This window comes from Zophobas morio, unplaced genomic scaffold, assembly GCF_036711695.1.
Source record: "Zophobas morio isolate AGI-343-1 ecotype UQ-CSIRO unplaced genomic scaffold, CSIRO_AGI_Zmor_V1 ptg000041l, whole genome shotgun sequence".
Classification (NCBI taxonomy): domain Eukaryota; kingdom Metazoa; phylum Arthropoda; class Insecta; order Coleoptera; family Tenebrionidae; genus Zophobas; species Zophobas morio.
Genome location: NW_026972146.1, coordinates 3,859,958 through 3,873,548, shown reverse-complemented (window position 1 = coordinate 3,873,548; position 13,591 = coordinate 3,859,958). Strand labels below are relative to the sequence as shown.

Sequence of the window (13,591 nt, the reverse complement as noted above, 5' to 3'; positions counted from 1 at the left end):
CGCCTTAATTTTCGAAATACGCTAGCCGCTCGAGGAGGGAATTATAAAAGTCGGTCGAGGTGGATTTGGCGTTCGGGGAGGGTTTTGCGGCGCGCGATGTGGCGGCAGCCGGGTCGCGAACCGGTTCGGCTCCGGGTTGCGGCGGCGGGTGGGGGCGGCTCGGGGGAGGAGCGCATAGCTGGAAGCTGGAAGGACCTTATTGATCTCGAAGTGTTCCTCTCCTCAGAGGGATTCAATCCACACCCGTGGTGTTCGTTCGATGATGACTCGGGCCGCGCTTCACCGCCACCGCTTTTCGCCCCCAAACGTCCAGAATATGTAGTGCGAAAATGGCAACTTCGAGTGACGGTAAATCGTGGATAAATGCGATGGGACTGAGAAAACGTTTCAAATGGTGGAAATACTACGTGCACTTGGACTACCTAAACCAATTTCGATACGTTTCGAGTACCTGAGGTTCGAATCTCGCCTTTTTCGTTTTTTTTGGGGTTGGGTTGTTTTCGGGGTCGTTTTCCTACCGCTACGCACAATGCTACGTATCTTTATTTGTGATATGAGGAATATTCAAAATTAGATTAACGAGATCGTAGGTAGGTGAGGGGTGCTCTGGGGGTTGTCTGACGGTTTCACGTTTTAGACGATTCGCCGTCTGAATCATGGTGGATCTAGGAGGGTATGTCATAATTCTAGCCGAAACCAAGGATAAGAAAATCAAACTTTATGGTAATGGGACGGGTGAGGGATGGATGGGGTGTGAAGACGTTTTCGGTTTCAGGTTCACCCGCAGATAACGATAACTTGGAAGTGGGAGACGAGATCTTGGAAGTGAATGGGAAGACGCTAGAAGACGCTTGCCACGCCGAAGTCATCAGTCACATACACCAGGTGAGTCGAGGGACCTGGGGCTTGTGCCATACTTCGCTTTTATGGCCTCTACGTGTTGCGGGATCATAATTTTCATTTATTATTTAAACCGGAGCGTTCGTTCGTGGAAAAAACTCGACAACTCCGAAAAATACTTTTATTAATGAGATTTGACAGAAACGAATGACTTTCTGGGGAATGTTTGTGTTCAAATATCGGGAACTCCCGACACTCGATAGGTGGCTGCTTTTGTGAATGAGGAATTATTGAAGACTGAAGGGAACCGGGGCGCTATTATGTCCTGTACGGGTGTGAACTTCTCGTTCTTCCTGGAATTCCTAGTTTAGATCTTCCCGTATTCCCGGCTTTGTTCTCGGTCTACATTTCCATCCGACTTTTGATCGTCATAGAGAATTTTTTGTTGTTTATTTTTCTTTGGCCAGCCACACCATTAATTTCTGTCATAAAGTTCCGTTTCACTCGTAACTTCATACAATTTGTGTGATTTAACTTTTTCGTCTTTGTTTCCAGTTATTTAGTTTTTCCTCTTTTCTTCCATCATTTTCTGTACTTTCATGTTTCATCTGTCTGTCTGTATAAATGACTTATCAAAATGAATGTCCAGAAATTTTAATGAGTTAAGTAGGTCAGGTCAGGTCAGGTCAGATCAAGTTATTTAATCGACTTATGCCTGAAAATTTTCCTGGGTAAGAACAGTTCTGTATGATTGTCTGTCTGTTGTCAGTCCTCTGTGTCGATTTTATTCGATATTTAGATATATTTTTTTTAATAATATAGTCGGTACATGTGGTTTATGAATCCGTGTTGAGTTTTTACCTTGGATATCCAGATTTTTGGGAAAAAAATTAAAATTGTATAACATTCTACAATTGAACTTGATTGAAGAATGGTAAATATATAGTTAATCAAAATTTGTCCGTTTATGCCCCACCAAAAAAAAAGTGATGACGTCATATTAACATTTTGCTGAAAAAAATATTATTCTAGTTTTAGTGTATTTTTTATAAATTTCGTGGCACTTCTAAACTGTGAATTCCTTAAAAAATACAAGATGTAGTCTAATTTATGTCAAGTATTTTTTACTGTCAATTAAAAAAGTAGGGTTACAAAGTTTCTAAAACGTCAAAATTTGACAAAATTGTTCAAACTTGACTTCGTATTTGATTTGAGAGATCATTAACCATTTATCGATAATGTTGATCCAAAAACCTGTATATCTGACATTATTTTTTTTTCAACAAGAATCTGACTTTGTGGAAGTATGTAGAATGTCCCATTTAAAATATTTGTATAATTGGTAGTAATTCTAAATTGTGTGTCCCCCCCGATTAAAGTGCGCCATTTTCGGTCACCAAACTTCTGAGACATCCTGTACATTTCGATTATAATAAAGTTTGTTCCAACATAAACATGATTTTTCGTTCTAAAAAAATCTTATTAGAATAAGAATATCAAAATTTTGGTTTAAAATGGGTCGATGGCGTTCATACTGAAAAATAAATAAATGGTTCTAGAAATAACAAATTTTGCAGTTTGAAAATATAATAACGACAATATACAGGGTGTTCTATTTTTAAGGCGCACCACACAACATAGTTTTTTTTAATGAAACACCCCATATATCTTTACGTATTTTAATTGACTTCTTCTTACGTTTTACAGCTACAGTTTATTTTTGAAAGTGCGATGCGACATTGCCACGTTATTCCAATTTTCGTAAGATGAGAAGGGTTCACAAAAAAATGTCAGTAGGGTTACTTTAAAAATTAAAATCAAATTTTCATATACGGGGTGTTTATCAAAAATATTTTAATTATTACAATTTTCACATATGGATATTTCAGTGTTTTCAAATAGAACACCCCATATTTTATTACTGCTTCTTATGCTTTTTGTTCTTTTTTTTTTGCTGAGTATATTTTATTTTTTATATTCAACACATCAACATATTAGAAGAGTGATGCAAAAAATCGAGCAATAAAATACAAGATGTTCCATTTGAAAAACTCAAATACCGATATTTGAAAATTGTAAAGTTTTACACTTGTTTATAAATACTCTGTGTACATTAAAACTTGATTTAGTTGATATCACAACAAAGCGCCATATCGAGAACTCATCCTATATATTTTTAGACCTGAAGATTTTTTAATCAAAAATATAAAAAAATGTCATATTTTAGAATTCTCAATTAAAGACACCCGAACTCTGAATCTTGTAATGGGTGCCCAAAATTTTAATTTTGCATCAGCTATGGCATTATAAAATTTTAAATATGTTGCCAACCTGACAAGAAAATCACAAACATTAATAATCACTGGGTACTTACAGTTCGTTTTTATTCATAAGTTGACGTTTCATTTATTGCATTCTAACACAATCAAACCAGAGAATATCAGAGAAATGAAAGATATTTATACGAAAATGACTCTTAATTATATGTAGAATAATCCATCCAGACATGTTTTATGTTTCTTGTTGTCGAAATAAGCCTACACATATTATGAAAAAAATGGCAAAATATAAGCCCCGCCCACCCACCCTATCGCAATTGTGATGATTTTTTTTATTCGTCGTGAGTCAAGAAGGCGGAGCTTAACTGCAAAATCCTTATTTTTGTACGAGAAATTAAAAACATGTTTTTGAGTACATATCGTGTTGTTCAAAAAATACAACGTATATTAAGAAAAAAATAAAGCCCAAGATCTCAATTCTCAATTGTGATGAATTTTTCATTCGTTGTCAAATCGAGGGGCGGGGCTTAATTGCAATATTTATTTTTGTCTACAAAAATTTACCATTATAAACATGTTTTAAGTTTCTTGTTCTGGAAAGACGACTACGTATATTAAGAAAAAAGAATATAAGCCCCGCCCACCCACTCTGTCTCAATCGTGATGATTTTTTTTATTGTCCAGAGCCAAAGGAGCTGAATTTAATTGTAAAATTGTTCTTATTTCGCTACACGAAATTACCATGTAAGACATTTCATTTTTTAGTTTTTCTTTGATGTTTCAATTTTTCGATTTTCCAATTTTCCGATACATATTTCAGTTTTATGATTTTTCAATTCTTCGATTTTTCTGGTTTTCAGTTTTTCGACTCTCCAATTTTTTGGTTCTTTTTCAATTTTCAATGTTCCAATTTTTCGATTTTGCGATTTTTTGACATCTAGGTTTTCGATTTTTCAAATTGTTCGATTTTTAGATTTCTCAATTTTTCAGGTTTTCGATTTCTCAATTTTTCAACATTTCAATTTTGGGAAAAATTCAATTTCTGGATTTTCCAATTTTTCGATTATTTAATTTCTCGTTTTTCGGATTTTCTAAATTCTCAATTTTTGGATTTTCCAATGTTTGCGGTTCTTGATTTACGGACTTTTCGGTTTTCAAATTCTTCAACCTCTTGATTTGTCAATACATATTTCGATTTTTCGATTTTTTGAATTTTCGATTTCTGGATTTTTCAATTTTTTCATTGTGATTTTTTTAATATTTGGATTCTTCAATTTTTGCGATTATTCAAATTTGCGATATTTTAATTTTTCAATTTTTTAAATTTTAAACTTTCATATTTTTCGACATTTTTAATTTTTCAATGTTTCACTTTGGGAATTTTTCAATATTTCGATTTTTCGATTTTTCAAATTTTTACTTATTTTCGATTTCTCGATTTTTCAACAGTTTTGGGATTTTTCAGTGTTTTGATTCTTATTTTCCCGATTTTTCAATTTCTCGATTTTCAATTTTTAAATATTTCAATTTTGGGATTTTTCAATTTTTCGGTTTTTCAGTTCTTCAACTTCTTGATTTGTCAAAACATAGTTCGATTTTTCGATTTTTTGAATTTTCGATTTCTCTATTTTTCAGTTTTTTCATTGTGATTTTTTAATATTTGGATTTTTCAATTTTTCGATTATTCAATTTTGCGATGTTTTTTTCGATTTTTTAAATGTTAGATTTTTCTATTTTTCGACATTTTTAGTTTTTCAATGTTTCACTTTGGTGATTTTTCAATATTTTGATTTTTCGATTTTCCAAATTTTTACTTATTTTCGACTTTTCAGTTTTTCGATTTCTCAATTTTTCAACTGGGGATTTCTTAATTTTTCGATGTGATTTTTTAGTGTTTTGGTTCTTATTTTCCCGATTTTTCAATTTCTCGATTTGCAGTTTTTCGAGTCTTCAATTTTTTGAAAAAATTTTTTCAATTTTTGTAGTTTTTACATTTTTGACTTTTCGATGTCCCGATTTCTCGACTTTCCAATGTTTCCAGTTCTTGATTTACGGACTTTTCGGTTTTTCAATTCTTCAACTTCTTGATTTGTCAAAACATAATTCGATTTTTCGATTTTTTGAATTTTCGATTTCTCGATTTTTCAATTTTTTCATTGTGATTTTTGAATATTTGGATTCTTCAATTTTTCAATTATTCAATTTTGCGATGTTTTAATTTTTCAATTTTTTAAGTTTTAAACTTTTATATTTTTCGACATTTTTAATTTTTCAATGTTTCACTTTGGGAATTTTTCAATATTTCGATTTTTCGATTTTCCAAATTTTTACTTATTTTCGATTTTTCAGTTTTTCGATTTCCCGATTTTTCAACTCGGGATTTCTTAATTTTTCGATATTTCAGTTTTGGGATTTTTTAGTGTTTTGATTCTTATTTTCCCGATTCTTAGATTTCTCGATTTTTCAGGTTCTCGATTTCTCAGTTTTTCAACATTTCAATTTCGGGAAAATTTCAATTTCTTGAGATTCCAATTTCTCGATATTCGGATTTTCTAAATTTTCGATTTTTCGATTTCTCGATTTTTCAATGTTTTCGATTTTGATTTACGGATTTTTCGGTTTTTCAATTCTTCAACTTCTTGATTTGTCAATACATATTTCGATTTTTCGATTTCTTGAATTTTCGATTTCCCGATTTTTCAATTTTTTCATTGTGATTTTTTAATATTTGGACTCTTCAATTTTTCGATTATTCAATTTTCCGATGTTTTAATTTTTTCGATTTTTTCGACTTTTATATTTTTCGACATTTTTAATTTTTCAATGTTTTTCTTTGGGAATTTTTCAATATTTCGATTTTCCATATTTTTACTTTTTCGAATTTTCGATTTTTCAGTTTTTCGATTTCTCAATTTTTCAACTCGGGATTTCTTAATGTTTCGATGCTTCAGTTTTGGGATTTTTTAGTATTTTGATTCTTATTTTCCAGATTTTTCAATGTCTCCATTTTCAATTTTTAAATATTTCAGTTTTGGGATTTATCAAATTTTCGATTTTCCAATTTTTCGAGTCTTCAATTTTTAGAAACGATTTTTTCGATTTTTGGAGTTTCTAAATTTTCGACTTTTCGATTTCTCGATTTCTCGACTTTCCAATATTCCCAGTTCTTGATTTACGGACTTTTCAGTTTTTCAATTCTTCAACTTCTTGATTTGTCAATAGACATTTTGATTTTTCGATTTTTTGAATTTTCGATTTCTCGATTTTTCAATTTTTTCATTGTGATTTTTGAATATTTGGATTTTTCAATTTTTGCGATTATTCAATTTTGCGATGTTTTAATTTTTCGATTTTTTAAATGTTAGATTTTTCTATATTTCGACATTTTTACTTTTTCAATGTTTCACTTTGGGAATTTTTCAGTATTTCGATTTTTCGATTTTCCAAATTTCTAATTATTTTTATTTTCGATTTTTCAGTTTTTCGATTTCTCGATTTTTCAACTCGGGATTTCTTAATTTTTCGATGTTCCAGTTTACTGGGATTTTTTAGTGTTTTGATTCTTATTGCCCCGATTTTTAGATTTCTCGATTTTTCAGGTTCTCGATTTCTCAATTTTTCAACACTTCAATTTCGGGAAAATTTCAATTTCTGGATATTCCAATTTCTCGATTTTCGGATTTTCTAAATTTTCGATTTTTCGATTTCTCTATTTTCCAGTGTTTTCGGTTCTTGATTTACGGACTGTTTGATTTTTCAATTCTCCAACTTCTTGATTTGTCAATACATATTTCGATTTTTTGAATTTTCGATTTCCCGATTTCCAGATTTTTCAATTTTTTCCTTGTGATTTTTTGAATATTTGGGTTCTTCAATTTTTCGATTATTCAATTTTGCGATTTTTTAATTTTTCGATTTTTAAATTTTAGACTTTTATATTTTTCGACATTTTTTATTTTTCAATGTTTTTCTTTGGGAATTTGTCAATATTTCGATTTTCCATATTTTTACTTTTTCGAATTTTCGATTTTTCAATTTTTCGATTTCTCGATTTTTCAACTCGGGATTTCTTAATTTTTCGATGTTCCAGTTTTGGGATTTTTTAGTGTTTTGATTCTTATTTTCCCGATTTTTCAATGTCTCGATTTTCAATTTTTAAATATTTCAATTTTGGGATTTATCAAATTTTCGGTTTTCCAATTTTTCGAGTCTTCGATTTTTAGAAACGATTTTTTCGATTTTTGGAGTTTCTAAATTTTTGACTTTTCGATTTCTCGATTTCTCGACTTTCCAATATTTCCAGTTCTTGATTTCCGGACATTTCGGTTTTCAAATTCTTCAACTTCTTGATTTGTCATATATTTCGAATTTCGATTTTTTGAATTTTCGACTTCTCGATTTTTCAATTTTCTCATTCAATTTTTCGATTATTCAATTTTGCGATGTTTTAATTTTTCGATTTTTTAAATTTTAAACTTTTATATTTTTCAATGTTTCACTTTGGGGATTTTTCAATATTTCGATTTTTCGATTTTTCAAATTTTTACTTATTTTCGATTTTTCAGTTTTGGGAGTTTTTAGTGTTTTGGTTCTTATTTTTAAATATTTCAATTTTCGGATTTTTCAATTTTTTGACTTTTCGATTTCTTGCCTTTCCAATGTTTCCAGTTCTTGAGTATCGCATTGTTCAAATAGTACTATGTACCTATGTATATTAAGAAAAAAATGAAGCCAAAGATTAGGCCCCACCCATATCCGCCCCGATCTCAGTTCTCAATTGTGATGAATTTTTAATTCGTTTGCAGACCTAGGGGCGGAGCTTAATTGCAAAATCCGTATTTTCTTACAAAAATTTACCATTTTAAACGTGTTTTAAGTCTATAAAATTGAAAAAAATCATCAGTATTGAGATAGGGTGGGTGGGCGGGGTTTATATTTTGAACGACACTATACTCAAAAACATGTTTTTAATTTCTTGTAAAGGAACAAGAATTTTGCAGTTAATCTCCGCCCTCTTGGTTCACGGTGCATAAAAAATTCATCACAATAGAGATAGGGTGGGTGGGCGGGCTTACTTTTTTGCCTTTGATGTAAGAGTGGTGGTTTAAGACTACGACAATGGCGTAAAAGACTTGAAAATCTCGCTACGTATATTAGATCTGCGTAGTACTTGTAGTTCCTTATAACCCATATGGTACTAATAAATATGTATAGACGATCCGGCGATAAGCGTTTCATGACAATGCATATATTTTTGTGTTCTACCTCATCACCATTTCTCGGCAATTACTCAGCATCCGTCGTTTGTTTTCTTGTTTAGAGTATGACCTAGTGCGTGTTATCACAATCGTTTTTCCCGTAATTGTGGTTCCAGTTAAATTTTCTCATAAAAATATCTCTCTGGTCTGTAATTACCATACTAATTTGTGTGTTTTTGCAGTGCATCCGATCGCGTACGATATGCTTGCGGGTGAAGAGACGCAGCGGCGCCCGCCTTGGTAAGTACCACCGCCCCAGCCCTACCCTGCCCCCTTCGTTACGTAACAGTACCAGCTAATTAAATCGGCGGCTCGTCCACCATCGCGCGGCCGAGCCGCCGCGAACAGGTAAAGGTAGAGTCGAAATCCCGCGGTGGCGAGTCAGAGTGTCCGCGATCGCGAACCCAGAACCCATGCCCATCGGTACCAGTGGCGTGCATGTGAGCAGTGCGTGCAGTGGCCCTAATCGGATACGTCGATTCTTATTGGATTAGAGCGCCACCCTACAGGTAGGCATCGATCGGTTTTTGGGCCCGTGGGCGCCCGCTAATACCCACATTAAAATGTCGTCAGGCCAATCCTTGCAACCTAATTGCGCGCAGGTTATGCAACGACAACAATCGATACGTTGTTTTCGGTTTTGATTATTTCGAGTAGGCAACGGACGCGTTTGAACTTGAGTCAAGGCTAACTGGGTCGAGAGGCTAGGCGGCGGGATTTCGCCATGGTACTGTTAGTTTTTGGGAAGCGGCCATTTTTAAAGAGGAGATGGGGCGGACTGATGGGTGTTTACACGCGCCGATGGGAAGCACAAACATTCCGCACATTCCCCGACGCGGACGCAAACAAGCCGGGGCTTTTCCGACCGGGGAAAAACGGGAAATGACCGCCCGGTGCCGAAAATGACCGTAATTGCGGTGTCGTCGCACGTAATTAGCCGATGCGAAATTCGCGGATTTCTAAAACTGTTCAGGTACGATAATGAGACCGTTTGAGTGAGGTTCCGCCTTGCCATTGTGTGAATCATCCCACTTTCGGTTTGATGAAAGCCGAGTGTTGCGGGTGTAGCGTGCAAATCGAGTCGCCGATGATCCGGCTCGAAGGACCAAAACGAATCAAAAATTTTAATCACTTGACTGTTGGTGTTGACACAAATGTAAAAGTCGCGCGAATTTTTCCTTGAGAATTTTCAACGTATTTTCATATTCCGGCCACGATTCTGGCAAGTCAATGATGAAAGTGTGTTTACAACGCCGAGTCTTGTTTAGTAAATGTTGAATGAGTATTGTTATGGGGAATATGTGACTCAGTGTGTCCATAAAAAGCGCTAAGGTCGGCAATAACTTATTGTTTTCGAAGCTTTTGTGTTAATTGCTGCCAATAATTGCCTTGTTTTCTGATAAAGATGTTGAAATTTCACCTTTAGTGCTTAATTTGGGTTGGACTTTTATGTTTTGTCGACAGTGGTAGCCTGCATTGTCCATTACAATGACACTATTGTGTGCTAATTTGAAATAATCTTTCTCTGAACCAGTTTTCAAAGACGAGGATTTTTTAAAGGTTGAAAATTTTGTTGTATCAAAAGCTATTTTCATGTTTTCTCGTCGTTTCATGACCCCTAGAGTGTGAAAAATAGGTATCCCGTTTTCGTCTATCTGTCGTCTGCGTCAATTCTTATTAGATAGATAATCTCCAAAACTACCGGGCCGCTTGCTTTTATATATGTTAGGAACATACACACAACTTGATGACGTCATCCCAATATTTTGCGTGGTAAATGTTGTTTAAATCTCCTGAAATAACACTTCTATTTTTATTTCCTTTTTTGTAACATTTCTGTTGCTTTTTGTAGTCATTTTGTAGTCGTTTTTTTTGTTGATTTTTTGTCCTCTGTTTTTGTTGCCTTTTTGTAGCTCTTTGCCGCATTTTGTTTATCGTTTTTTGTCTTTTGTTTATTGTTTATTGCCATTTTTAGTCGGATTTTTTTGTCACGTTTTTTTCTTGTCCACCTTTTTTTCTGGCCCTTTACTCATTTCTTATAGATTTTTCTTGTCCTCGTGTTTCAACATTTTTTGGCACTTTTTTGTTGATTTTTGTTTTCTTTCATTGTCTTTTTGTCACATTTTTTTGTGTTCTTGGTCGTCTTTTTTACAGAGATTTTTTGCAGCCTTTTTTGTGACCTATTGTTTATCACTGGTGGTTCTATTTTTTTTCGGAATTGCTTTGTCCTGTTTTTCTCTTTTTTGTCTCCCTTTTTACGAATTTTCTTGTCACACTATTGTTACCTTTTCTGTCTATTTTACGATTTTTCAATTATGTATACCATTTTTCGATTTATAAGCTTTTCAATTTACAAATTTCCAATTTTTTAATTTTTCGATTTTCCAATTTTTGAATATTTGGCATTTTCAATTTTATAATTTTACAATTTTTCGAGAGAATGATGTATGTAGAAGGATATAGACGCATATAGAAATATATATAAACAGATTAGAAGAATATAGAAGGACAGATTCGTGATCTTGAAAAAATTTCCGATAAGATAAACGTAGAATATAATACAAGGAGATAGACGGATATAGAATAATATAGGAAAATATAGTCGGATATAAATGGAAATAGAAGGATATAGAACAAACTAAAAGGATAGAAAAGGTTATAGAAGGATATACACGAATATAGAATGATATAAACAGATTTAGAAGGATATAGATGGACATCGAAGGATATATGCCGAAATAGAAGCACAGATTCGTGATTCTGATAATATTTCCAATGAGATAGATATCTTTTCGGAATCATGTAGAAGGGTACAGAAGGTTATAGACGTATATTGAAGAATATAGATGAATATAGAAGTACAGATTTGTGATCCTGAGAATATTTCCAATAAGATTGATGTCTCTCCGGACCCATATAGAAGGGTATAGAAGGATATTGACGGATTTAGATTGATATAGAAAAAATATAGAGGGATATAGAAGAATATAGATTAATATAGAAGGATACAGAAGGACATAAGTGGATATAGAAAGATATAGATGGATATAAAAGGATATAGACTGATATCGAAGGATATAGATGAATATAGACACAGACTCGTGTTCCTCAAAATATTTCCGATAGGTAGACGTAGAATGTACATGAATATAGACGAATATAAAATAATATAGTCAGATATAGATGGAAATAGAAGAATATAGACGGATATTGAAGGATAAAGCAAAGATATCGATAGATGTAAGATGATACAGAAGGATGTAGACGAAAATGGAAGGATACGGAAAAGATATAGACAGATATAGACGAATAGAGGATGATATAGACAGATGTAGAAAGATATAGATCGACATCGAAGGATATATATAGATAGATGTCTCTTCGAATCCATGGAGAAGAATACACAAGAATATAGACGGATATTGAAGGATATAGAAAAAATATAGAAGGATATAAACGGAGATTGAAGAATATGGAAAAGATACAGATGGATATAGAAGCCCTGATTCGTTACCTGAAAATATTTACAATAAGATAGATGTCTCTCCGGACCCATGTAGAAGGGTATAGACAGATATATAGACAGATATAGAATTATATAGAAGGATATAGGAGGTTTTAGACGAATATAATAGATGGATAAAGAACCACAGATCCGTGACAATGAGAATATTTCCGATAAGACAGACGTCTTTCCACACCCATGTAGAAGGATTTAGAAGCATATAAAAAGAATATAGAAGGATATAGACGGATATAGAAATATATAAACAGATATAGAAAAATGCATAAGAATCTAGGTATATGTATATAGAAAGATGGCGTTTATAGAAGAATATACATACAAGCACAGATTCGTAATCCTGAGAAAATTTCCGATTAAATAGACGTAGAATATACAAGAATATAGACGGATATAGAATAATATAGAAAAATATATTCGGATATAAATGGAAATAGAAGGATATAGAACAAAATAAAGGGGCACAGAAAATTATAAAATATGATGGATATTGAAGGATATAGCAAAGATATAGACAGATATAGAATGATGCAGAAGAATGTAGACAGAAATGGAAGAATGTGGAGAAGATATAGACAGCTATATTTCCAATCAGATAGATATCTCTTCGGACCCATGTCGAAGGGTACAGAGGGATATATGTATACGGATATTGAAGAATATAGATAGATATAGAAGCACAGATTTGCGAACCTGAGAATATTTTCAATAAGACTGATGTCTTTCCGGACCCATCTAGAAGGATAGACAGATATAGAATTATATAGAAGGATATAGATGAATATAGAAACACAGACTCGTGTTCCTGAGAATATTGCCGATAAGATAGACGTAGAATGTACAAGAATATAGAGGAATATAGAATAATATAGTCGGATATAGATAGAAATAGAAGGATATAGAGAAAAATAGAGGGATACAAAAGGTTATTTAAGAATATAGACGGATATTGAAGGATATAGCAAAAATATCGATACATATAAAATGATACAGAAGGATGTAGACGTAAATGGAACGATATGGAGAAGATATAGACGAATATAGAATGATATAGACAAATGTAGAAAGATATAGATGGACATCGAAGGATATATATCGATATAGAAGCACAGATTCGAGATCCTGAAAATATTTTCAATGAGATAGATATCTCTTCGGACCCATAGAGAAGGGTACAGAAGGATATAGAAAAGATATAGATAGATATAGAAGGATACAGATGGAGATAGAAGAAGGGGGAAAAGCTACAGATGGATATAGATGAATATATAGATAAGACAGACGTCTCCTCGGACCGTAGAGCACAACCAAGCACAGATTCGTGATTATGAGATGAATTTACTCAAATTGAAATTTTTAAAAATTGAATCATTGAATAACTGATAAATCCAAAAATTAAAAAATAAATAGACGCTTGAGAAATCTGAAAATTGGAATATCGTAAAATTGAAAATTCGGAACTGAAAATTTAAAAAATTAAAAATCAATAAAGTGAAAAATCGAAATTGAAAAACTGTAAAATATCGTAAATCAGTAAATTGAAAAATCCAAAAATTGCAAAAACTGAAAATCATAAAACTTTATAATTGAAAAATTTAAAAATAAAAAAATCGACAAATTGAAAAAACAAAAAAATTGTAAAATTATAACCTCGAAATAGTGAAAAACTGAAAAGTGTGAAAATTGAAAAG

The 13,591-nt window shown here is 32.7% G+C and overlaps 1 protein-coding gene across 2 annotated transcripts in view; it reads left to right on the top strand.

Moving 5' to 3' along the window:
* Positions 1-231: 231 nt before the first annotated feature.
* Sdt (stardust) overlaps positions 232-13,591 on the top strand; it is a 91,811-nt gene continuing 78,451 nt past the window's right edge. For both annotated transcript variants that reach the window (XM_064071764.1, XM_064071763.1), the window contains exons 1-4: positions 232-586; positions 638-723; positions 776-885; positions 8,560-8,617. In XM_064071764.1, the coding sequence (XP_063927834.1) occupies positions 657-723; positions 776-885; positions 8,560-8,617 (235 nt within the window). In that variant the 5' untranslated portion in view covers positions 232-586; positions 638-656. The remainder of the gene's footprint in view (positions 587-637; positions 724-775; positions 886-8,559; positions 8,618-13,591) is intronic.